Raw genomic sequence first — 24,840 nt, forward strand, 5'->3', positions numbered from 1 at the left:
TGCCGTTCTCATTTGCATGGGAAACAACTCCTGATGTCACAGGAAAACAAATGTGCACATTGATTTATGGTTAACAATATTAACGACATGTCTGAGAAAAAAAGTCAAGCTGTTTTAGTAAAAGAGCACTCTGCTTGAAACAATTTTGCCAGCGTAATCTATCATCAGCCAGCATCCAGCCTTTTTTATTTCTGTGAGTACACTAGCTCAGACTCTCCCAAAGGTCTTGATGGTGGCCTTAAATATGATGAGACTCAAAGACACATCAGCCTAGCAGAGACAGAAATCTAGCAACACCAGCAGAGTCACCTCTCCCAGAGCAATCTGCTCATCGCTGTCATTCTGCTCTCCTGCAGGGAGGAGCAAGAAGAAAGACAAGTGCAAGAACACGCAAATGTACCCTTTGAGTGAGACCCAGTACTGTCCCTGTGACAAATACAACGCCCAGCCGGTGGGGAACTGGTCAGACTGCATCCTGCCCGAGGGAGGCCGAGTGGAGAGCATCCTGGGGATGAAGGTCCAGGGAGACATCAAGGAGTGTGGACAGGGCTACCGCTACCAGGCCATGGTGTGCTACGACCAGGACAACAGGCTGGTGGAGACCTCGCGCTGCAACAGTCACGGTGAGTAGCGTGTGTGTGTGTGTGTGTGGTGTGAAATCTTACCTGCTTCCAAGGTGCATGGCCTTCATCGGGGTCATCCAAAGGCCACAAACCGAAACAATAAAGTTGTGTCGCTGGAGAATGGATCGAGCAATTAACGACGACAAAATGTTTTTAAAGCACATTCACACACACTGTATTTGGAAAAAATTCCATTCATAGTAGAAATGGTATATGATGCCATTTTTGTTGCTTAAAACTGAGGTGTGACTTTTTGTGCGTCTTGATTTGCGGATTTATCCGCTGCTGCCAAAACCTGCCAGTCGCCAACTGCGAGTAAATTATGGAAACCACCTGCCAGAAATTCTTCCAGTTTCTTACACGCGCTGAGAAAGCTGCTGGTTTGCTGTCACTTCAGTCCAGTGGTCTACTGGCCCTCTGGTATACCGGGACAAATCCCAGCGGGACGTTGCATCAGTGGGCACTAAAGGTGAATATCACTGAATGTGTCCTGTTAAATGTGGTACACTTAATGTAGTACTACTATTATTACTGCTGCTGCTCACTGCTATAATATTGATTGAGAATAGCATAAGAGACTAAGATGACAGGCCAAATAATAATAATAACGGCAAATTCAAATGGTAAAAAAGCAACATATTGTTTATAGCTCGTACATTGTTTTTGATCTACCAGTGGATAAATGGATTATGCAGAGTTCCAGAGACCCTGATGTGTAAAGAATTGAGACCAAGACGATCTGAACGGCTACGTAATGTTGGAGGTCAGCGAGAACATGTCACAATTTGGGTCAACAAACAACTTAAGTTTGGCCTTTGGACCCTGACCGAACTCTGCATCAAAGCGCAGAAGTAGAAGGTGAGGTGTAGCAGGGTACGGTGCTTTCCCTCTCCAGCCTCCACTTCTTGGGTTTCAGGTGAGAAATGTGCTTGAGGCTGCGGATGCAAGAATAACTTTTTGTTCTGTTAAATATTCATCTGAAGTGAAGGATATTGTTTGTGCGCATATGAAAGCCCCTCCTATGGAGGCTGGCGACTCATTTTGAATGCTCAATTTCACGTAAAGGAGGCCTGTTTCTGGCACACTCCTGTCAGAATCATTTGTCTCCTCGTTGTAGAGTCTTATCTTGGATCCAAAATACTTCAAGCAAAGAATCCTGGCACAGAAACTCGTTGTGAAATTGCTGTGAAATAGAATGCGGGAGATGTTCAGATGAATACATCAGTGTTATGCATATATAAACATGGTTTTAGTCTCCTTGTGTGAGTCACAGATCCAGATATGCATCAGTTAATCCGGGTGTGTGTGTGTGTGTGTGTGTGTGTGTGTGTATTTTTACACCTATGTGATGCGCATCCACACATACATCTTCAAGCATCAGTGAGCTCCGTCAAAAGATATGTTCCTTGAGGTGCACAGAAAAACAAAAAACACTTTCATGAGGCTGGGCGTTTCATACATGTGAATCTCAAAGATATCATTAAATCTCTCTTTTCATCCTTCCCATTCAGTCGTTCTTCTCCCTCTCTCCCTCCTTTCTCTCTCTCTCTCTCTGCCACTCCCTCCTTCATTTTCCAAGCCATTCTCTCTGCATTTCAGCCATCATCGCTTTCAATCTCGATAGTGGAGGAGACGCGGTCTTCCCTCGACTCTGCCGCTGACACAATGCCCTCGGCTGTGATGTCAATCGAGCGAACTTTGCCACCGTTATCTCTGTGTTCCTCAAACAGCAACAGGAAGAGAGAAAAAAAAGAGGGGGGGGGGGGGATTACCATTAAAAGTACACGTTGATCCAAGCTTTGTGGCATTGCTCGCTTTTCAGATTGCCTGGTTCTGTAACACTGTTTGCTGTTCTCAATACATGAGCCATCTTATTCAGAATTAGATCATTTTAAAACTACAGAGAACAGTATGAAGAAGACAATTTTATTTTATAATTATTTTATTTTTAATCAGAAAGTATCAGTGGAGCTTGCCTGCAGAGAGAGTTACTATCACAATAATAGAGTTATATTATGCGATGTAATGGTACACACAAGTCAGAGTTTGGAAAATAAATAAATAAAACAATTTATTTTGAACTGTGTAAGTGCCAAAGAGAGACGATATCTTCTTTGTTTACTATTTCCATAACAGATATAAGGAACGCACGTTAGCATGTTGCATGTGTTTCCATTCACATATAACTGTGGACAAATCTCTCTCTCTCTCTCGCTCTCTCTCTCTTTCTCTCTCTCTCTCTCTCACTCTCACCGTTTCCTTTGCGCTCGTTACAGTGAGACTGACACTTCACTCCACTAATGCTGCAGATGCTGCTCATGACGAACGGCTCAAAGTGTCCGGGGGGAGCTCGCTTGTGTGCTTAAGTTCCACATCATGTGCATCGATCTACATGCCGTGGATCCTGCGTGCGGATGACTGCAGCGGACCGTGGCCGTTCAGAACGCATGCACGAACCACTAGAGCCCTGAGTAACATCCCGATGACAGAGTCCTGATTCTATTAGTTTTTCCCAGCTGCAGTCAAAAACCTGAAGATCCAATTGGGATGGTAGAGACTCAATACCAAGACACGGACCTACCAGCTCAGGCCAAAGACTGAAATCCTCTTGGCCTACCTCTATAGTGATGGTCTAAATCCACACAATATCCTCCCAGGGGAGTTTTCAATCCCGACTCGACACAGAAAGTAACTACTACCATCAACAAGGTCATGGTGCAGTCGGGATCCCCTGATGTGTTCTGTATATATGTGACATGACTCGTATAGTTCTTATATTTATAGTGATAAGCGACCCGTGATGCTTTGACCTTTACCATGACAGGATGGCTCATGGGGCCTCTGCAGCATGTGGTAGAGGAGGAGGAGGGAGGGCTGTCACGCTGGGGAGCCGCGAAGGGTGAAGCTTGAGGGCAAGCATCTTGCTGAGGACCTGTGAACTTGAACAGTACTGCAGAAAACAGATTTGCTGGTGCATGATGAATGTTACAACGCGTAAGGATGTTTGTGAAGGTTTGAGGTCTAATCTCGGTGTCCGTCGGGGTTACTTACGTACATCAAAGGGTCCTTCTGGTCTGTGGTGACTCTTTTTTTCTTATTCCTCAGTGCGTTTCAGAGCACCCAGGGATTAGACTCTCCCTGTTGGCTCGGGGACGATTGGTCACGGGTCAACAATCAGGTTGCAATGTTGGATGATTCCCAGCGGCCAAAACGTTTGTGTAAAGCTTCTCGGGGCCACCCGCCCAAAAGAGCGAACAGAATTTGGTTTCAGAGGCCAACACCGTGATGACTCAGACGGACTTTATTCCCGGCTGGATGGCCAGAAATAAACGGTGGCTTGATCCACCATCAGGGTGTCCTCGTCGGGCACCGAGGGGCCCAGCATGCTAGTGGTTTGTTGCAGGGGCAAAAATATTTCGGGGGTAAAAGTCCCATTACAAACATCAAACCAGTGGAGTGTAACATCATGAGCATTTCTATTGGTTCTGCATTCAAAAAGATATTTTCCTCTTGTGGTTGTTGAGAGAATGTATAATTTCTTAGTAATTTTTTTACACCAACATGTTGCTCACCGTATCATTACGGTACACAAATGAGCGTTTTACAGGTTAGAGACAAAGCTTAAAACATTACGTTAAATAAAAAGACAGTGAAAAGCTCATTTTAGTGTTACAAACGGCAATGCAACATAAGATGAGCCTTTATAGACACCCGGAGGGGAAATTCAGGAATCGTCTCACTTACACAAGCCATGTGTGAAGAAAACACTCATTTGGCTAAACAGCTTCTATAAAAACAGAAACTCTGGAATATAATTGAGTTACAACATTTCTGGGAGGAATGCCAGAGATTCCAAGAAAATTATGGAGCTTCAGGGAATTCAGCAAATGGATCACTGTGCAAGTGATCAATCATTCTCACTTTTATATGCCGTTTCTTTTTTATACAGCTACACAAACCTGCACAACTCTTTCTCTTTAGACACTTTGTACTTTAATAGCAGACTTATTTTAACATACTCATTCATATATGGTTTGTTTGTTTGTTTGTCATATAATGTTGTTTTTACTCTTGATTATGGCACCAACCAACAGGCCAAATTCCTCGTATGTTTAAAGCATTTCTGATTCTGATGTGCCATATTTCGGGTTGTCTAGTATTTCTGCGTCAAAATATCACTTGCAGGTATTTTCAACAGGCTAGAAATGACAGTGGGCTCCTGCGTGTTCAAATAGAAAAATACCAACCGATCATTAGCACGCTGTGCATAATGGTTCACCACTGATCAAGCTATTATTTGTGTTTGCTTATGTTCTGAGCAACATGCCGACAGATTTCGGCTGCTGTTAGGAATCTGGTCTGCCTCCAGAGGCGTTTGAGTACATATCCTAATTATCGCTGGGAGCTTCAAGAGCTGGCCGGGCTGTTGTTTACGTTTCAGGTGAAGTTGAGCAGTCAGCAGTTACAACTGCTTTTGGGAATTACAGCAGGAGGAGTACCAGGTTACAAGTTGACTTGTGTAGTCAAAAAAGGAAAAAAGAAAATAAGAGATGTCCTCTTTGGACTCAACCCAAGACCTTCGTGAGAGCTTGGCTCGGCATCTAACAGGTTTATTATCAGTTGAACTGCAAGTGAACCTGCAGGTGCTGCAGCATTTAAGCTATTAGCGAGCTGAAGTGGCGTCAGTGGAGGACTGGTCTTGACTCCAGGACTAACAGAGGTCAAAGGCGGTGAGGCTGATGTTGGAGGTCACGCTGGAGTCAGCAAGGTGTTGATGTGGAGATGCTGATCTGGACTCTGGGGGGGCAACTGAGTGTAAGGAGGTCAGGCAGAAGTGTATGCGTGCATGTCACAGCGGGTTTAGTTACTGCCGGGACTCTAGTCCGGACTGGATTAAGAAGACCTATAAAAAGAAAATCATATTAGCTCTAAGGAATGGTATTGCTCAGTTTTGTGTCAGCATTGTTTTGGGCAGCAAGATCACCCTTCAACTGTCATCTTGAGCTGAGCCAAGTTTTATTCCTGTTTTTAAGCTCCAGTCATCCTTCTGGTCAAAGCGCTTCTAAGAAAGAGGCTGCCGCCTTTGGCCGGTAACGGGGAAAGACAAACTAACAGACTTATTTGAGGTTGAGACTGTTTAAATTGAGAGAGAACTCAGGTTTGTTTGGTTTTGGTTGTATGTTGTATTTGGTTGACCGACGAACCCGAGACTCATCCTGAGCAATGCTCGGGTTGTATTTACACAACCGTTCGCTCCACTGCATCAAAAACAGAACAAAAGCCTCCCTGTTGATGTCAATTAGACCACTGTAGGTAGCTCCCTAATAAAAATAAAAAGTTAAAGAAAATCAGGGTCATCTTTTGCTGCAACCCACACTCACATTCATGATGGATAACTTTGCAACAGAGAAGCATAATTCCACTGTTTACCTTGAACTCAACGAGGCTGTAACAAAAGCTGTGAGATCCTGTCTCATTCTATTATGAGCTGTTGCGCATTGTTTTGGCATCTGACGAGCCTTAAAATGTGTGGGAGTGTTATTCAAACTTGACTTTCTGAATTCCATTTCATCTTCTCAACAGTAGCTTTTAGCAGCACACGCCAACACAGCCAAACGTCTTATTTATCTTTTTGTCTGTATATTTTCCTTTAAATGCAGTGCTGATGTTGGTCTGAATGTGGTCTGATGTGGTCAGGCTTTGGGAGTGGGGCATCACTTATCACTTATAAGATAAGAGAATCCTTTATTACTCCCACAATGGCGAAATTTACAGGATTACAGCAGCAAAGGGTAAAGTGCACATAATAAACAAAAAAATTAAAAACAAGTATTATAAATAAGCAATAAAAACAGTACAAAAAACAGTAAAGAATCTACAATAACTGAAATATGATATATACAGCCAGAATATATAATATAATATATAATGTGAGTAACTAGCAATCTACCCTGTTATTATCCAGCAGAGCTCAGCAGCCAGCAGTGGACAGGTGCTGTTGTGGCCGGCAGCTCAGTGTGAGGCATGATGATGGTGCTGCAGAAGAACATATGTGAGAAAAAAAAGTGAGAGATATTACTCACATATGCATTGACAAAAAAAGGACCAACTGGCCTCTGTGTAATTCCTCTGAAACGTGTTATCTAAAATCGTGGGAGGTGTGTTTACTGCCAGCCCGTCAGTCAGTGAGCGGAGCGCCGCATGTCTCTCACTGAGGAGCGGAGGCGCCTGAGAGAGGCCACATCAGAACGAGGAAGTGGTTAGACGCTCCACTTTCCCGGCTCATTCACCTCATTGATTTGCTTAATCAAAGGCTAAACTGATTTAAAGGCCCGTGCTGCTACACAAAAAATAAATGAGGCTCCATCTACTAAACAGACTTCTGCCTGGTTTCAAAAAAGTCTTTGGGAGGATACAAATCATGTTCAGCAAGTTCAGAGTAGTAATATCTTTCAACATATCCGACTGAACCTTGGCCTGTGTGTGCTGAGAAAGCAGAGCAAATCAAGGCCAAGAGATGGTGAAAAGAGCCCAAAAAAAGTAATGAGCAAGAGGGAAATTCTTAAATTCATTCCCGTTGTGTGTCATGACCCTGAGAGCCGAGGGAAAAGAGATTGAAATAATGAATCTTACTGCCGGGCCCAGCTTCCTTTTTCATATTTACAACCCATATAATCGTGCCTTTGAATGTAGACCCTGTTTTCATTCCACTGGGATAAAGATCAATAAGTGCATTTAGATTAGTTTGTGAAGTATCGGTTAATAGTTTGTTCTTGCAGCTAGGTGTTTTTTTCCCCATCTAGCATTTACAGAGCTCTTGAACTTTAATGCTTGTTTGTTGGAATCGAAAAGAAAAACTAACCTTTGGGAATTTGGCATGAATGTAGTTTCATACTAGATAATGAAAACAAAAGTCTTCTCAGAGATTCAAGAACCGGCCAAGGCCAGTTTCTCTCCACAGCAGTCACAGCAGTCAACCTGGAGGCTGTGAGGCTGCTGGTGGCAGCCGTAGAGAACAAAGGTTTTTACTTCAAAGCTAATTTCTGATGAATCAATTTTCCGGTGAATGCATTTTCTTTTGAAATAATTAATAACAGACTACAGTACGCTGTCTAGTCATTCATTGAAACAGATTGAGAAGAAGCAAATCATTATTTTGTCTTTTAGTTTTTTTGCACTATATTGGGAACAAAGAAAAAGAAAAAAAAATTCTTCGATATGAAGAACATTTTGCACGTTTTAAAGCTAAATGCATCGATTTGGTGCACACAACATTAAGAGGCAAGATCTATGAAGATATTCATGCTCTAGTATTCAGTTTAATCATAAACACATTGGTTGGAAGGATCTTTCTATTCCGCGAAGCATGTCTCATACTGAGCACAGTCCGCCCCAGTTGTCAGTCACACTGGGTGACGCTTAGTCCGCGAGTCACCTTCCCAAGCTGCCCTTGAGCTGGTTGCAACAAAATAGTTTCAGTCCATTATGAAACAGTGGCATAGCTACCTGTAATTCATTAATTCATGGGAAACACTGGATTAGTCGCAAGAAAGCGCAGCAAAATAAATGTTGTGTTTGAGCTAATTTGCTGACATCCAAATGTGTTTGATTTTTGCAAAACACCTCAATTTGTGTGTCTTCCTTTCAGGTTATCTCGAGGAGGCGTGCATCATCCCCTGTCCCTCGGACTGTAAGCTCAGCGAATGGTCCAACTGGTCACGCTGCAGCAAGTCCTGCGGCAGCGGGGTCAAAGTTCGCTCCAAGTGGCTTCGGGAGAAACCTTACAACGGCGGGCGTCCGTGTCCCAAACTGGACCACATCAACCAGGTGCGGACGCCGCAGCGGGAACTCAATCTCCGTTTTTGAAGTCTGAATTGGTGGCTGAGCAGGAGAGTTGAGAGAGGAAAAACCCTGATTCTTGATACAATATACAGTATTTATACTTATTACAAGCGTGATACACATTATATGTATCCACACAGGAGAGAGGGCGAGAAGGAAAGTCTTAATGAATAATACAGTAAGCTTGAGTCTGCAGAGCTTTCCTTCACCTTCCCCTCATTATTGCTACACTCGTTTTTTGCTGAGCAGGCGATGGGTGCTATAAATGGATCCCATCCACCATATTAACGCCCCAACATATGCCAGTTGACTCCTTAAGGCTTCCATGATTTGCAAAAATGAAATGCTTTCCGAGAGCATCAGCAGATGCAGATTAAGGTTGTGTTGATCTACGCCTGTGTGTGTGTGTGTGTGTGTGTGTGTGTGTGTGTGTTTCTGTTAAGTTCACACAGGTATTTATGCCAAAGGCTTTTCTGATTATGTCCTCCCAAATGTTGCATTAATCGTGGGTTCTGCACTATATGAACAGTTGGCATGTATTCATTAATCCGTCTGTCTCCTTCTAATCCGCCCCAATGCTCGCTGGATGTGACTCATCGCTACAGGCCCAGGTAAGAGCTGCTCTCCTCAGTGATTTGTAAATGCAGCCGCAGATGTTAAGTGTCACCGATGTCAGTTGGTCACCGACAAATACACGTAAACAGTCACAATATCCTCACTGTAAGTAAACAAGGTACAATGAGATTGAAGTTTTATTCTTGTGGACGTTTTTTCTCCGAGGCAGCACTGCACCGGGGTCAGAAATAATCATGTTGGCTGAGTTAAAACTCAGAGACGAGCCAAATAATCACTTTGTATTTTAAGTGAAACTGGACAACTTACAGCGCTGAGAGGAAATATTTGTAGAAATAAAGATATTCTGATCATGACCCAGAAGTAAAACCACCAATCTGCTGCTTGTGTCTACTTCAAATCGCACGGAGAACACGTGAAGCACACGAGTAACGTCCTTCCGTCCTCAGGTGTACGAGGTGGTGCCGTGTCAGAGCGACTGCAACCAGTACGTGTGGGTGGCCGAGCCGTGGAGCGTGTGGAAAGTCAGCAACGTGGACTTGAAGGAGAACTGCGGCGAAGGCGTCCAGACCAGAAAAGTCAGGTATCTATTGAGTCTGTCCTGTGAATATTCTTTGTATACATTAGTAAAAGCATAATGGTTAAAGGTCGTGTATATTAGTGTTGGCTAATTTGTGGATTAGTCAATGAATGGAAAATGTATCAACAATAATGCTGATAATAAATAGTTGTTTAAAAATGTTCATATATAAAAAATGTGATTGTCAAATGTGGGGATTTGTTGCTGTTTTTTTTACTTTAAAATCACACAAGACAAGCAAATAAAGACATCGTCTGAGGCTCTCTGAACATGAGACTCTTAAGCTTTTATCTGTTGCTGTTTTGATTATTAGTAATAAAATAATTTGTCAATTGATCTGGAGAAATTGCATGCAGGCTGTCAGACCTCGACTGGAGCTGACGTGTGCGCTAATTTGTGTTCAAATCAATATGACTACTCTATGTGAAGTGATTTGGGAAAAATGTGTTTGAGAAAAAAAAAGGATCTGGGGAAATCTGTCTGAAAGTCAACAACCGACGTCGCTACCAAATCCTTTTGGGTGGAACTCAAAACCTTTGGATTAATGTTGTGCACATGGCGAGACATACGCTGTAATTAGATTTATACGACTGAAATTAGAGGTTTTGTGAGGCATAGAAAACCAACAGTGGATTCAAAGCACGCACACGTACAAATAAGACACAGGGACATCGCAGGATATCAACACCCTCATGATCATCCGGTCGAACGGCTTTGGCTGATGTGAAAAACTCTAATGACCTCAGTTAAGTGACAGTTAAGTGACATTATCAGAGAAATGTAGTGGCCGTCTGCACTCTCCTTAATCTGGAGGATGAAAAGCTGCAATTTAGTAGATATATTAAAAAATATGTCTGCAGCCTTTGAGGAAAGCCAGAAAGAAAAACACATCCACCTGTCACGAACCGGGCCATGACAAAAGAAGGGGGATACACACAAGAGTACTTTAACAGAAAGGGCTTCATTGAATTTAAACAAAAACTAGGTTAACAACTTAACAGTGGCGTGTGGATTCAGTATTTTTAGTAGTGGCGAGTGCAGTGCAGTGTGTGTGTGTGTGTGTGTGTGTGTGTGTGTGTGTGTGTGTGTGTGTGTGTGTGTGTGTGTGTGTGTGTGTGTGAGAGATAATGCAGAGACAAACCATAATCTTCAATACCAACCAAACTGGTGTCTCAGGGCAGAAAGAGAGAGAGCACTAGCTCAGACCAGAGGGCCTTTTAAGAGAATGTCGCTAATTAGCACAGGTGTCCCTGCTCTCCTAACGACCCTCTGCCACGCCCACCTGCACACCAGCAGGTACAACGGCCAGTGGCAGAGAGGGTTACATTTTCCATTGAAATGTATTCGATCATTAGGTTTCTCCAGTGTGTGATCTGTATGTTATTCCTTAATTTCCAGTTCATGAGTATAGTTTTCTTGGCGATAGTTAGGGCCACGAGGAGTAATCGGCGGTTTGTTTTGCTGAGGTTTATTGTTGAAATGTCTCCTAGTAAGCACCGTAAAGGGGATAATGGGACGAGGCAGCCCAGGAAGACAGACAGTGATGCAGTTATTTTTCTCCAAAAGTGTTGAACTGGTGTGCAGTGCCAGGTGGCATGAACGTAGCTATCCAGACTATTTTGAGTGCAATGTGGACAGATGTCTGACGTGAATCCCATTAAAACATTTTTTATTTTATAATGTATTAGTTGTAAATTTGCATTTTTGGTCATGAAGTAGTTGTTATTGCAGATTTGGGTCCAGAAGTCAGCATCAGGAGTGATGGATAAATCTAATTCCCATTTTCGTGACGGTATGGATAATGTTTGGTCAGACTGTGATATTATCCTACATATTTTTTAGATTAACTTTTTTAACCCTTTATAGGGCACTCATTGACACTACTGATAATTATTGATATTGATAATACTTTGAAATTCAAAATGTCAACCCTAGAGCGCTATTGGAGGACATTATAATACTCATTTACTGTTGTGAAATTTAAAAAAAAAAAATATTTTTTAGTAGAAAATGAACATCCACCAAACGGCCATATATGGTTTCTTGCTTGTTTAATGGAAAAAATATATATATGAAAAAATACAAGAAATGCACATGAAAGGGACAGGTTTCAGTACATTATAAAATCACTTTTTTTAACATTCACAACAACATTATGCCACAACATTAGGACACTTATTCATGGTAACCGACAAAGCAGTTACGCTCACTGTTCATGCAGAAGTGGACAATCCTTCTCAGCAGCTTGAACCTCTTTGATGACATCAGGTTGGCAACCTGATGGACCCTGCTCTCCATGGCCCAGTAGCCTCCAATGGCTGGGAGCAGAGCAACCGCCATATAGATGAGGATGGCCACAAAGATCATAATTTCCTCCTCAGTTGTGTGGAAAGTGGTGTTTATGTCTAAAATGAGGCTAAAATGAGGATTCAAAACCCTGTGCTTTCCCCTCTTCCATCCCGCAGGTGCATGCTCAACACTATCGACGGGCCGTCGGAGTCTGTGGAGGACTACCTGTGCGACCCCGAGGAGATGCCCCTGGGGGCCAGGGAGAGCCGCCTGCCTTGTCCCGAGGACTGCGTCCTCAACGACTGGGGCCCCTGGAGCCGCTGCAGCCTGGTGAGAGCAGTTCAGCTGTCCGGCACAGATTTGGGAGCGGCTGGCGCGGAGCCCTCTGAGATTTATCCTGATATCTTTTTTTTCTCGTCAGAAATAGATTTTCTCTGAGGGGCGCAAGGAATTCACAGCACAGCGGCACTGTATCATTGTGAGCGGCGTGTGAATTGTTTGTCAACAGGTTATTTGTCGTCCACCCAAGGTGGAATACAAGAGATGTATGAGCCGGGAAGCAGGAAGAATGGCTCATGTATCACCTATATTACACTGTACTCACTGTGCATTCAGCAGGAAAGGGATATGATTTATGATAAAGATTCAGAACTCCGGAGCAGGTTTCCAGATTTACATTTTGTGATACACACACTTATGCACACATACCTCCCTGCTTCAGCAGTGATGTGGGGCCCAACATGAAAGCTGGATAACGTATTACCCCGAGCTTGTTGTCGTCATTTGAAAGACGACCACAAACAGAGCAAGTAATTTGATGTATTTTCATGAAAAATGTTGATTTTATGAGAAGATTATTCAGGGAGATACTCAACACTTCAAGGAATTTAGTTCATGAATGTTCATTTTAGCCTAAAGGTTGATGGAAAAGAGAGACGAGCATGGGAGTGTATCTCCCTCTAAATCATGACCTCTTTGCACTCACAGTAAAATGTGAAGACTTTGCAATTTGGGCTTTTTAAAGAGACGCTGCTCTCTGATTTAATCACGGGAGCAAAGCGTACACCCACAGGCTGCAGTGTGTGCGTGCGTGCGTGCGTGTGTGTGTGCATCCGTGCGTCCGTGCGTCCGTGGTATCAGCAGCTAACAATCTGTGGTTGTGCTTCAATAGTCAAATGTCTGAATCTTCTGAGAGAGAGAGAGTGTGAGTGAATCTTTGTTCTTGCTTTTTGCAAAAACATGCAAGGTGTCAGAACATCTTGTTCAGACCCTGCACCCCCTGACGCCTCCGATTCGTAGTAAAGAAAAAAATAATAATATATATATATTGTATCTGCTCTGGTTTCACCTGCTGTTCTCACAGCAGCACCCTGGCCATTGTTAATCACACCCCCTTCTCTCCCAAAGTGCTTGACACACTGACTTCCCGCAATTCCAATCTCGTACTGGAGTCTGCGGTGGCGTCAGCGGGGCCTCTAGCATGTTTTATTCATTGTGCAGATGGAAATATTCAAAAGGCTGTCACCCCCCGAACTCTCTGCTTTGCGATCAATGACCATGTAGAATCTGTTGGTTCATCTTTCCAGCACAATATCAATTTCAGCCCTCCTGTTGTTTCCTGCTGGAAGATAATCAAATTCCAAATTCTGGGAATGCCGAGAGAGAGAGAGAGAGAGAGAGAGAGAGAGACTTTACTTCATTATTTTTAGAAATACAACGATAGAACATCCCTCCAGGGACAAAGCCTGTGCCGACTCTGGGAGGATGTTTTGACATACATCTTAATGAATTGTTGGCCAATAAACTGGGAAATCATCCAGAAGTGGGCAAATTAGTAGTAGCTCGAAATCAGGGACACATTTGTATTCAGTTCTTATCGCCCGCTGCCATATGGACTGCTTAGTCATTTATAGCATTTTTAGAAACGTTTTTTAAATATTTTTGTTGTCCAGTCTTTGATTGTGACTCTCTTGTTTCCAGCCGTGCACCAGGACCAACAATCGGGTGCGGCTGGCGTACCCCCTCCGGTCGCCCAGCGTGGGGAGGGAGTGTCCAGACACGGCTGACAAGGAGCCCTGCAGCCTGAACCTCAACTGTTTCAACTACTTCTACAACATCACAGGTAAAGGAAATGTAAAAAAGCACGAAGACTGCAGTGGGCATCAGCATCCATTTCAGAATTAGCTCCTCATCGGTGGTTCTATGGTATTGAGTCTGTAAAGCCACTGTTGAGGAGAAGAGATGGGGAGAAAATTCTCCAAATAAAGGTCTAAATTGGGGCTTAAATGGGTAATTGTCTTATCTAAATACAGAAGGGTATTATCAACGCATATGTATTATTTTTTGTAGAATGTTCTGCAAAATGGATACATATTTTCACGACCGATACTATTTTTCTTCCTAGAATCTATTATTTGATGATGTCGTTTGTGGGATTTGTGTTTTCTATGGAGCGTCTGCACGTGATGAGTTTATACATGCTTTTTCTTTTGTTAATGTGTAAATCAATTCAACCCTTATCTGAAGTAATGCAAGAACAGAATAGGATATATTGAAATACTAATGTCTAAGATTTCCCTGCTACTTTTGTTCTTCTTAGTATCTGATTTGTGATGATGGTAATCACCAGCTACATTTTAAGACGGGTTACACCTACAAATATCTTCAAGCTGCAACACGTCTGTGTGCTGCTGCTGCTGTGCGTTATTAAAAGTACAACATGCGTATTTGCGCTGACGACTTCATTTGCACATCTGTTTTTAACAGCAAGAGGAGCAATCGATAAAGGACTCATATGTTTTTTTAATCTTTATTACTTTTGTGTCTTGGGGTGCGATGCCAAGGCGTTATCAAACATTGTGTTGTGTCATGATGATGTAACGCTGCTTTGAGTTTTGCTCACAGCTGCTCTCCCTTTGATCATGGAGCGAATTTTTTACACAGTTGTATTTCAGTGTGAAGGCGCTTTTCAAGTGCAGTGTGAATGGACAGACGCTCTGTGTTGCTGCAGAGCCCTGCAGTAACAACCATTAAAGCCTTGACGGTGCCAAGTACACCATCCGACTGTTGGCCTCTTTTCGTTACATGTTTTTTGGCCATTTAATTAACAAGTTGTGAACACAGACATATCATCACTTTTTACATTTATATGGCTTATGGATTTATGGAGCAACAGTTTCATGATTTTGCAGTTGTGTTTCTGGCCACGCGGTGAATTCAAGTCCAATATTCACCCTTCTTTTTGGTCTCCACAAGCTCCTGTGGGAGATATCTGTCTCTTCAGACGCTAAGTGCTCCACGATGTTCACCAGCTAGTTGCTCCCTGTGTCTGTCTGCTGTTTGGTGCTGATCAAGTCGTGTACAGTCGGTTTTTACAGCCTTTGCCCCTGAAAATATTCTGCAGTGAGAGCAGTGAGGAGTGACCCAAAACGGAAAAGTTACGGACCGGATAGCGAAACAATAAGCTGAAACCCAAAGCTCTGTAAAGCCGAGGGGAGCTGCTGATACCAGCTTTAATTCTCTGAAGGTTCATTACAACAAGTGACAACTTTCACTCAGTTTTCACTTTGTTATGTCATGCATTGTTGCTATAGAAATATTACAGAGACAAAGATTTTAGCTGCAATAGAGCTCCCCTCTGATCTGCGGGACATCACACCTCCATATCACGTGTCACAGAGGCTACTCCTTCATATTTCATATTTCAACCTGAAAACCACAACAAACTGTTTCAACAATAATGGAAAAAAAAGGGTTGGCAGCGTTCCTATTTTCCAGTTGGATTTGTAGTGTTGCCTTCCGAGCTGCTGTCCCACATTCTCAACCAGCCCTCCCTCCTCCTCTGTCTTCCCTTTGTGTTGCTACACCGGGAGACATGACATACAATCCGACTGCTGGGTTCACAGTGGCATACAGGCATCCCGGGTATATGTGCATAGTATACGAGCAGAGACTATTATTGGTGCTCTTTTTTCTCTTTGTTGATGCGGAGAGCGTCCAAGCTGCTCCTTCCTTCAGTTTTCTTCCTTTTATTGCTCTCTCTCTCTCTCTCTCTCTCTCTCTCTCTCTCTCTCTCTCTCTTTCTCTCTCTCTCTCTCCCTCTCTTTCTTACTGTTGCTCCTTCTTGTTGCAATCTCCCTATGTTCAGTCCCCAGAGAGCCACAAAGCTCCTCGGTAGAAGGAGACACAATTCCCCCCGTTGAGCTCGCAAACGAGCTCGCTGCAGCTAAAAACAGCCACTCATCTTTGTCAGCGGATGGCATGCTTCATGAGTGATACCTCAGCCCTCCTATTGTTGCAGAGTGTTCTCTAACAACTGCATGCACGCTGAGATTTGAAAGGCACCCAAAGTCTGGATTAATATGTTGTCTTTCCACTTCACAGGTATCTTTTTTTTTTTTTTTGGAAGGGCCAAGGTACAGCCTCTTCCAGCTGTTTTTTTTTTTCGACTGAGATTTATTAGGAAGGGAAACTTGTATTGATGTTGCTTTTAAATCCTGTTTATTAAACTCAGATCTGACCGCTTGGCCAAGCGGCTCGCTTACGACGCTGGCATGAAAGGCTACTGATGGCAGCCAGATTTATTGGATTTAAGTGAGCTGTTATAAACCTTCAATGACCTCTTCGCTGACAAAGTAATCTTCTCTTATCGGCAGTGATCTTCGTCAGCCAGAAGCTATTAAGAGTCAGACTCTAAACGCACAACAAAACACACACACACACACACACACTGATTATTTAAAAGGATTTGGGTGTTGCATGTCTTGTGGCAGAAGGGAAGGAATGCAGAGGAGTAAGAAGAAGTGTGTCATGCAACAAAGGCAATGAGCTGAAGTCAAAGTTACTGGACAGGAAGCACAAGCATTCTGCTGAGTCATCGTGGTTCATATTTGTGCATGGCACGCCCATCCTTAAAGATCTATCCACAGTGCAGTGAGAATTTTAGTTTGTCAGCAACATAGTTGGTAATTCATTTCATATTGCTGTGTCAATACACTGTATCATAAATCTACACGTTAATTGATATGTTGATATAAATATCCCGGTGCCTCTGCTTCCTAGAACCCACTTAATATCTGCATATGAAACAACTTTCAGGGTAACATGAGGAACATGGTGCGACGCAGCATTTCAGCGTGTTCACCCTCAAAAAGCCGAGACGACACGCCGTGGTTTATTCTCACTGTCTGAGATTTATTCATCCTGGGGTGTAAAGAATGTGTGACAGCAGACGCATTTGAACACTTTTGAACAGCGTCTCCTTGTGTTTTGTCCCGCCACATCATCCTGCTTCAACAGGAGAAAATACACACACACAAAAACCATCCAAGCACAGAAGCAGAGCACTGGTGAAATGCTGCTTCCTTTTTGACTTGAATTAATGCTCCTCTCTTTTTTGCTTCCTGCTCCCATTTAAATCATGACTCCCTCTCACCTGCCTTCCTTCTCTGCTTGCACCCAGGGTGGTAAAATCAACAGCAGCCACCTGGTAAATATTAGCAATATGTGGGAGAGAGTTGTGCTTCTCTGCTGACGGGGGAGCAGTCATCATGCTCGGCTCATTGTCTATTGGTATTCCAGCCTGCAGGGGCCTCAGGAATCTGTATTATCAAGCACTCTGATGCACTTTTACATTGCCAGTTTAATGAACGCTAACAGCCCCAAATGTAAATGTGAATATGTTGTGCTTCTCCCCAGACTGGAGCACATGTCAGCTGAGTCCCAACGCCGTGTGTGGGAGCGGCATCAAGACCCGGATGCTCGACTGCGTCCGCAGCGACGGAAAATCGGTCAATATCAAATTCTGTGAGGAGGTGGGTGAGACGTGCAAAAAGTTTTACTTTCTTCATTTGACAAGCTCATTTTACTCAATGACTTAATCACATCACTCACTACACTATGTTTGCGGACCCTTCCTATTAGGCCCACCAGCCGCATGAAATATTCAGAAGTATTTTCATGCGGAGATTGTTGTCGTTGCTTCAGGCTGAGCGTTTTATTCATCCGTAATGTGTCCCGGCTCCCTGTAATTGCAGCCGGCGGGCTGCGGCAGATCCGTCCTCACAGCTATTTAACCCCTGGCCCACTTCATCATCTGGCTCATTCACAAAAAACATGTCAGAACAGCTTTCACAGCTTTCCAACCCTGCTGGCCTGATGTTGGCCCAGCCAGAACAAAAGATTCTGGGAGTTGTAGTGCTGAGAGGTCGCACTGCTGTCTGACCGTAACTGATTGAGTTGGCCGTGCCCGCGACTCATCGTCCGGTGTGGGCGACACATGGTGAATTAACCTCTTCACTTCCTCCGTGTGTCACAGCTGAATTTGGAGAAGAAGTGGCAGATGAACATCTCCTGTGTGGTCGAGTGTCCCGTCAACTGTCAGATGTCGGAGTGGTCGCCGTGGTCGGACTGTTCACAGATGTGCGGACTAGATGGTAAGAAGATCAACTCAAGCTCAGAGCAAATAAAGCAAATAAATAACAACAAAGAAGAGCACATGAAGAACAAGGGATTCGGCTCAAATGGGGTTCGCCTCTTGAACCTCACTGATGTTGTGCAGCCAAACATTGCTCAGAATGGGTCACATTTCTCTGCATTTTTGAGTCTGAAGTCTTTATTTTGAACACATCACATGGTGTAAAAAAAAAAATCATGTAGTGTGTTTGATACCGTCAGGTGTGTGGAATGAGATGACCTTCACAGACTTAAATGTGATCCTGTGAAATACTCTTGGAGACGAACAAAAGTTATGTTTATATTCAGTTTTGAACCCATGGTGTGAATCCTGGAGGTCAAACAAGCATTATAAATCCTGTATTGTTTGTACTTGGGCAGCTCAGGAAGCAGTGAACTCTTTGGTGACGGAGAGAAGTTTTCAGAACAGAGTTCATCTCCTCACTGCATCTTTAAACAAATAAATAAATATACTAGATTTACCACTTCTCACACATTATAATTTTTTTTGTGCGTTAAGAGCACATCTGAGAAGCAGGTGTGACTTTTTGTAGAAAGTCCCTCCGGCTGCTTGTGAAAAAGAATCAAACACATGAAAACGCAACAGTGCTTGTTTCTGGAAGCCCTGCGTTTGAAATGTACACATGTACGAATGTGAAGCAGGAAGCTGCAAGTTTAAAAAAAAAACATAACAGTATAGACCTCATAGAGCCTGCAAACATGACGCTTTCAAATTCATGTTCACAGACAGTACGTTTGTCCCAGGGTTGTTTGTAAGAGCCGACTGCATTAACATTTCTTTGTGCATGTGTGAGACTCCACAGCAAAGCCTTGTGTGTGTGTGTGTGTGTGTGGGGGGGGGGGGGGGGGGGGGGGGGGGGAGTAAAAACATGCATGCTCAGCAAAACATCCTTGCGTGGATAACTTAAAAAGTCCCATATCAGACACTTCCTGCTCCCACTGCAGGCATTTGGCCAGAAAAAAAAAGAAGGAAAAGCAGAAAAGTAGAAGAGAGGAAGTGTTTATTTCGGAGTCTTTCCGAATGACCAGCGAAAATGTGTATCTCCTGTTTGCCTGGTTGTTGTTCCCGGCGGTTCAAACAATTGATTCCGTCCCACTGCATCTTCCTGCTCCTCGGGGCTGTGGGGAGCCCTTTGAAGAACAGCCGCTGCAGCAGTAGTTGCTAAATCTTAAGGAATAAGATAAAAGTTTTAGTAAGGCTGAAGGAGCAAGAGGGGACCCTATGTGATGTGTGTGTTTTTTACTTTTTGTGTGTGTGAGTGAGTACGTGTGTGGGATGTTCTCTTGTTGGAATGGGAATACGAGGTTGTACAGTTTGTGTGGGAAGGCTGATTTGTGTTTCATGTGTTGAAAGGTGGTGTGGGTTGGCAAAGGTGTATTCTGAGGTGAGCAGATTGGTGGCTAAAAACGAGAGTGGGATATGCAACAAATGAAGGGTCCTGAGTTTGAGAGTGGGCGGTTTGACAGCAAGGCTGCATTTTCTTTTTTTATATGTGTATGTGTGTGTGCGCAGTGTTATGTTGAGTTTCTACAAGTAATTCATCACTCCAGTTCTGCACTTAAATCAAGCGGTCTCCGAGGTGTTAGCCGCTGTAATGTTCACGATTGATTTAAAGAGAGTTTGCTGATTGATGTTAAAGAAAAAGCCGCTTTACTCAAGTGGACCAAGAGCCAATCGAGATGACGAGAAAAAAGTGCAGTATGGCCCGGACGTTTTAGAGAAAGGCCCGCTCTGTTAAGTGAAGCGCTGTTTCGCACAGCAACATTAATTTAATGCCTTCAAAACAGACCGCATGCATTTAAAAGGAGCTGTTTACAGAGGGAATGGATGATTGTTGTGTGGGGGAAAAGCAGTGGTCAGTACATTTGTCTGCATTTAGTTTATCGTGCAGAAAACAACCACTTTACAGTCTGTGAAATAAAAAACATCCAACCTCTAAAAGCTGAGCAGAACAAGAAAATAAATCACTAAACATCCATCTTCTAATCATGAAAGGCTCCAATACTCGGACAGAGAACCAGTCAGAGTGGACCCTGAGGTTTTTCTAGCTTTAGTGGTTTGTTTTATTGAACAATATAATTTACAAATAATTAGTCAACTTCGGCAATAGAAATCTGTGAGTCATAAAATCAGGAAATTACTTTTTTTCATCTCCTGTCCCGTTGTCTTAAAGTCAATGGGTTAATTGAATGTATTTGTTTAGTTCGATGCCTGAAATAAGGTATGTAGTTAACACAAGCTGAAGAGATTTTAGCGTTTTGTTCTACGACATAAAATACGTCAGTCAACATCCCACCAAGAAGAGCACCAGTGTAGTTCGTTTTACAGCCTAACGTTAAGATTGTCTTGCTGAGCTAGTAACGTGCAAGTACCATGAACATTTGTTTGCCACAGAGCTTTTTTTGTTTGTTGCAATAATAAAAAGTCCAATGAAAAAATGACATTGGCTTCTTTTTTTTTCTCGCTTCCGGGGCTTGACCTCCAGAAAACACGTCATCCTTGCAGGACTCTTATCGTCCAAGAATGGCACAGACCTTCGAATGGCACAGACCTTCGAATGAATCTAAAGAGGAAAAATACACAAATAGCAAAGCGATGATCAACGCGTTGACGTCACTTCCTGTGTGTTTTCTCCAGGTAAGATGTGGCGGCGGCGGTCAGTGGTCCAGGCCTCTCAGGGCGACGGCCGGCCCTGCCCCTCTCAGATGGAGCAGTGGAAGCCCTGCCCCGTCCGGCCCTGCTACCGCTGGCAGTACAGCGACTGGTCCGAGTGCCGGGTGGAGGTACGTCAATAAATCATAACGTTGCAGGGGCCGTAATTATTAATGATCGTATCGACCTCTGTCAGATACAAGAAATGCAGGTTTGACAGTTCTCTGGCTCAGTGGAGATCAATACGCACACGAGTTTGAGCGCAAAGTGGATTTTGGATGATGGAAATCTGGACACCTGGAAAAAAAGAAATAGAGACTTTAGTATTGATGAACAACCCCATCAAATCCCTACGCATACAGTTATTTTGTGGAATGGACAGTGAAAATCAATCTAATGCACTTTTAACGCTGATACATTACTGTAAACCAATACCGTTGCCAAGAACTTTGGCAGCCTTCACACCTCAATTTGAATTGTGTGCCACCAGGTCAGATTATTAAAACGGTCCGCCGCATTGCTTTTTGACATTAAACAAAACTTTGCGAGTGCGGGTGTCGTTTAATGGGACCGCAGAAGAGGCGCGTCACCTGCCATAATTAATGTAGGTCACTTGTTCCTCTCGATTCACTCCATCAGGTGTCCGGTGATCAATAGAGGATTGTTAATGTCGAGCAGCAGTCGGCGCAGTGGATACAAACCCCTGTGATGCCTTCAACTCTGATTTATGTCCAGAGTCTTTCTTTTTGCTGATGAACTAAATTAAAATTCGCAGAGACGTGAGTGAGTCATTTGCATCAGTTAATAAGTGGAAAAAGTGGCCTTGGTTGTGCAGTTGATTAAAACCGAAAACCTCCAAATGAGTAAAATTCATCAATTTCCTGCATCTTTGACTTTCTTGATAAAATATAATTACTCTACTCAGTGATTCACAGCTGATTTTATTCAAACAAAATTAAGTCAAATGTAATTAATATATAAACATTTCTTGAATTCAGTTTAATGTAATTCAAAACTGTAAAAAAAAAAAAAATTACGTAAAAGTTAGTATTATTTATTTAGTATATATTAATTAACACAAACCAGACTTTTTAAAGTGTACTCAAGTTTAAATGAAACTGAATTAACAGAATGTTCTTTATTAAGATATTGCATATCAATGGTAATTAGTTTGGGGTTGATAATCCCTTCTATCTTCATTACATGTCAGGGTTGTCGCAGATTGCAGCTTTACATAGCTTAAACGTGTCATTATTGTTTTATACACTTGATGTTTGTATCCACTATTTGAAAGTATCCTCTACTCTGTCTGTTTACTGTAATTTGGACATAAAAGTCATCTTTTTTTATGAATACTGGTCACAGTACCTGAGACTTTTCAATTGAAATGGCTCATGGTTAAAATTAGCAGCCATAGCTATAATCAGCCAACATTAAGCTGTCGGCAGGTAGCCATAGACTCCTGTAACTCCTGTCTCTCGCTGCGATAACTCATCGTTCTCTTGCTCCCTCTTCCCTGGCGTTCCCGTCCCGTCAGAGCGTGGTGTGTGGGCACGGCATGCGATACAGAAACCTGTCCTGCCTTGTGTCGGACGGCTCCGGCGACGGCGAGGGCAGCTCGGTAGACGAGGAGCTGTGCAGCAGCCTGGAGCTGGCCATCAACGGAGACAAGCAGATCAACCTGAAGGAGGTCTGCACGCTCCCCTGTCCAGGTAACGCAAGAAGCCTCATTAGCAGTCAGCAAGTCATTGTTGAAGGTCTGGATCTGGATCGTAGCAGATTTGTAGCAAGATGCACAGTCCACAAAAGATGCACAGTCCCCAAAAAGCTAATGCAATGAAGATTTGATTACTTATTTTTTCTATGATAAAAGTGTGACTAAAATAAATACATTATTAGCCTTTATTTCAAATAGGGAATCAGAAATGTCTCACAACAACAGTAGTGAACACAAGCAGTGATCACTTTTTAGCCAGTCCGTTAAAAGTAAGTGAGTGCGTGCGTGCGTGCATGCGTGTGTGTGTGTGTGTGTGTGTGTGTGTGTGTGGTATCAGCAGCTAACAATCTGTGGTTGTGCTTCAATATAGTCAAATGTCTGAATCTTCTCATACAATCATCAGTGAATCTTCACACTTCAGGTTCATGTGATATTGTGCTCAACATTATCACATTGTCTGTCTACTGAACTCAAGAGTTCAGAGGGGCGATGAACATCTGAGCGGATCAGGCAGATATTTATTAAACAGTCAAATCTCAACTATTAAAGCAGTGGTTTTGGCACCAGAAACAAAAGTCTGTTTTGCATTGCAGAGCTGCTCTCGGGTTCAAGCAGCAGAACACAGAAGTCACTTTGCGATGCACAACACGGTCAACACTTGTCAGCAGGTTGATTTATATCGCAAAGCAGCCAATAAAAATACTTTTGTTACAGGGCGGATTTTATTATCTCAAACTGATAGCACTCAGTATCTGTTCGTGACCTTTAAAAATCAGAGGTGGGAGCATACCTGGAGGCAGAATAAATGGACTACATTATGGCAGACGCTGTTTTATGAAAGTTTAATTTACTGGTGAGTACCGTGTTTCATTGCCTGTAGCAGCTCAGAGAGCCTTCTATCTTCCTCTGCCAAGGTAGTCAGCCTCCATTGTGCTCTACATACTTTCAGTTGTCCCCATTTCCTCCCAGTTAACTTGATGTCGGTGCACGGTTCATACAAGAAAGCGGCTGAGATACAGATCGACTGCCATTTCGTTTCCATCTCAGTGTATAAGGTGGGGCGGCAACCAACGATTTTTTAATTTCTATTAATAGTTTAGTCGTTAAAATGGCCCAGGTTCTCAAAACCACGGCGATGTCTTATTTGTCAGTGCAAGATCCAAATATATTCATTTAAATATGATATGACACTTTAAAGAATCTGGAAATCTCTATATCTAAGAGGCTGTAAACAGCATCGGCTCCCATTTAACCATTATGTAAATATTTACCGATTATTATTTGTTGTCAATCGACTCATCAATTAGATGAGTTGAGGGTAGTTGCAGTGTAAAAAACTAGTGCAGTGGTCAGAAGGTAATCCCTCACAGGCCTCCCAGCTTGTTGAAGCGCCAGAGGCAACGCTGTCAGGAGCGATTTTCTGTTTTATGTGGAAGGCACAAACTATTTGGACCACCTGCTCTTTCAGTGAAATAGACTGAGAGGCGAATCCAAATGGAAGCTGTGACCACTTCAATTCATTTGTACAGTTTAGAAACATGGAAGCAAAGTGATTAAAACACACAGACACACACAAACACACACACAGATAAAATAACACTGAAAAAAAGGGTTGCAATCAATAATCTGTGTGGGCGAGATAACAAAAACCCTAAAGGCTTCTGCGAAAGACAAGATGGCAAGCTGAGCGACAACCTCACTAAAAAACAATCTGCTGTGCTATAAATGACAATAAATTGTATATTTTATGCATTTATTCATCTCACGTCTCGATGGAGATGCTGATTGAGAGGAGAACTCGATAGAAGAAGTGTTTTCAGCGTTGATTATAGACATAGCTCGTTTTACATTGAGGCGCAGCTCCACACTTGGTTGCTCACGATAAGGAAGTTAATACGGCACATTTTCAAGATTCACAGGGATAATTTATTGTCATTATGCAACACATCGAAATGCAGATGCGGTCCGTTTGCTAAGCAAGAAAAACATGACAAACGACGCAACAGAAACGGTAACTCATCATCAGCGCACTCGTGAACATCATGCTGGAGCAGACCGGGTGATGGAGTAGCCTCAGGTGCTAGCCGGT

At 43.0% G+C, this 24,840-nt stretch overlaps 1 protein-coding gene across 1 annotated transcript in view; it reads left to right on the forward strand.

Annotated features, from left to right (window-relative positions):
* thsd7ab (thrombospondin, type I, domain containing 7Ab) overlaps positions 1-24,840 on the forward strand; it is a gene marked incomplete at both ends in the record, with an annotated part of 130,284 nt that overhangs the window by 89,349 nt on the left and 16,095 nt on the right. Inside the window, 9 exons of the mRNA XM_079228151.1 lie at positions 357-623; positions 8,272-8,450; positions 9,488-9,621; positions 12,084-12,237; positions 13,888-14,029; positions 17,605-17,720; positions 18,224-18,341; positions 21,020-21,165; positions 22,572-22,746. Of these exons, the coding sequence (XP_079084277.1) occupies positions 357-623; positions 8,272-8,450; positions 9,488-9,621; positions 12,084-12,237; positions 13,888-14,029; positions 17,605-17,720; positions 18,224-18,341; positions 21,020-21,165; positions 22,572-22,746 (1,431 nt within the window). The remainder of the gene's footprint in view (positions 1-356; positions 624-8,271; positions 8,451-9,487; positions 9,622-12,083; positions 12,238-13,887; positions 14,030-17,604; positions 17,721-18,223; positions 18,342-21,019; positions 21,166-22,571; positions 22,747-24,840) is intronic.

The sequence above is a fragment of the Taurulus bubalis genome, assembly GCF_910589615.1.
Source record: "Taurulus bubalis genome assembly, chromosome: 12".
Taxonomy (NCBI): domain Eukaryota; kingdom Metazoa; phylum Chordata; class Actinopteri; order Perciformes; family Cottidae; genus Taurulus; species Taurulus bubalis.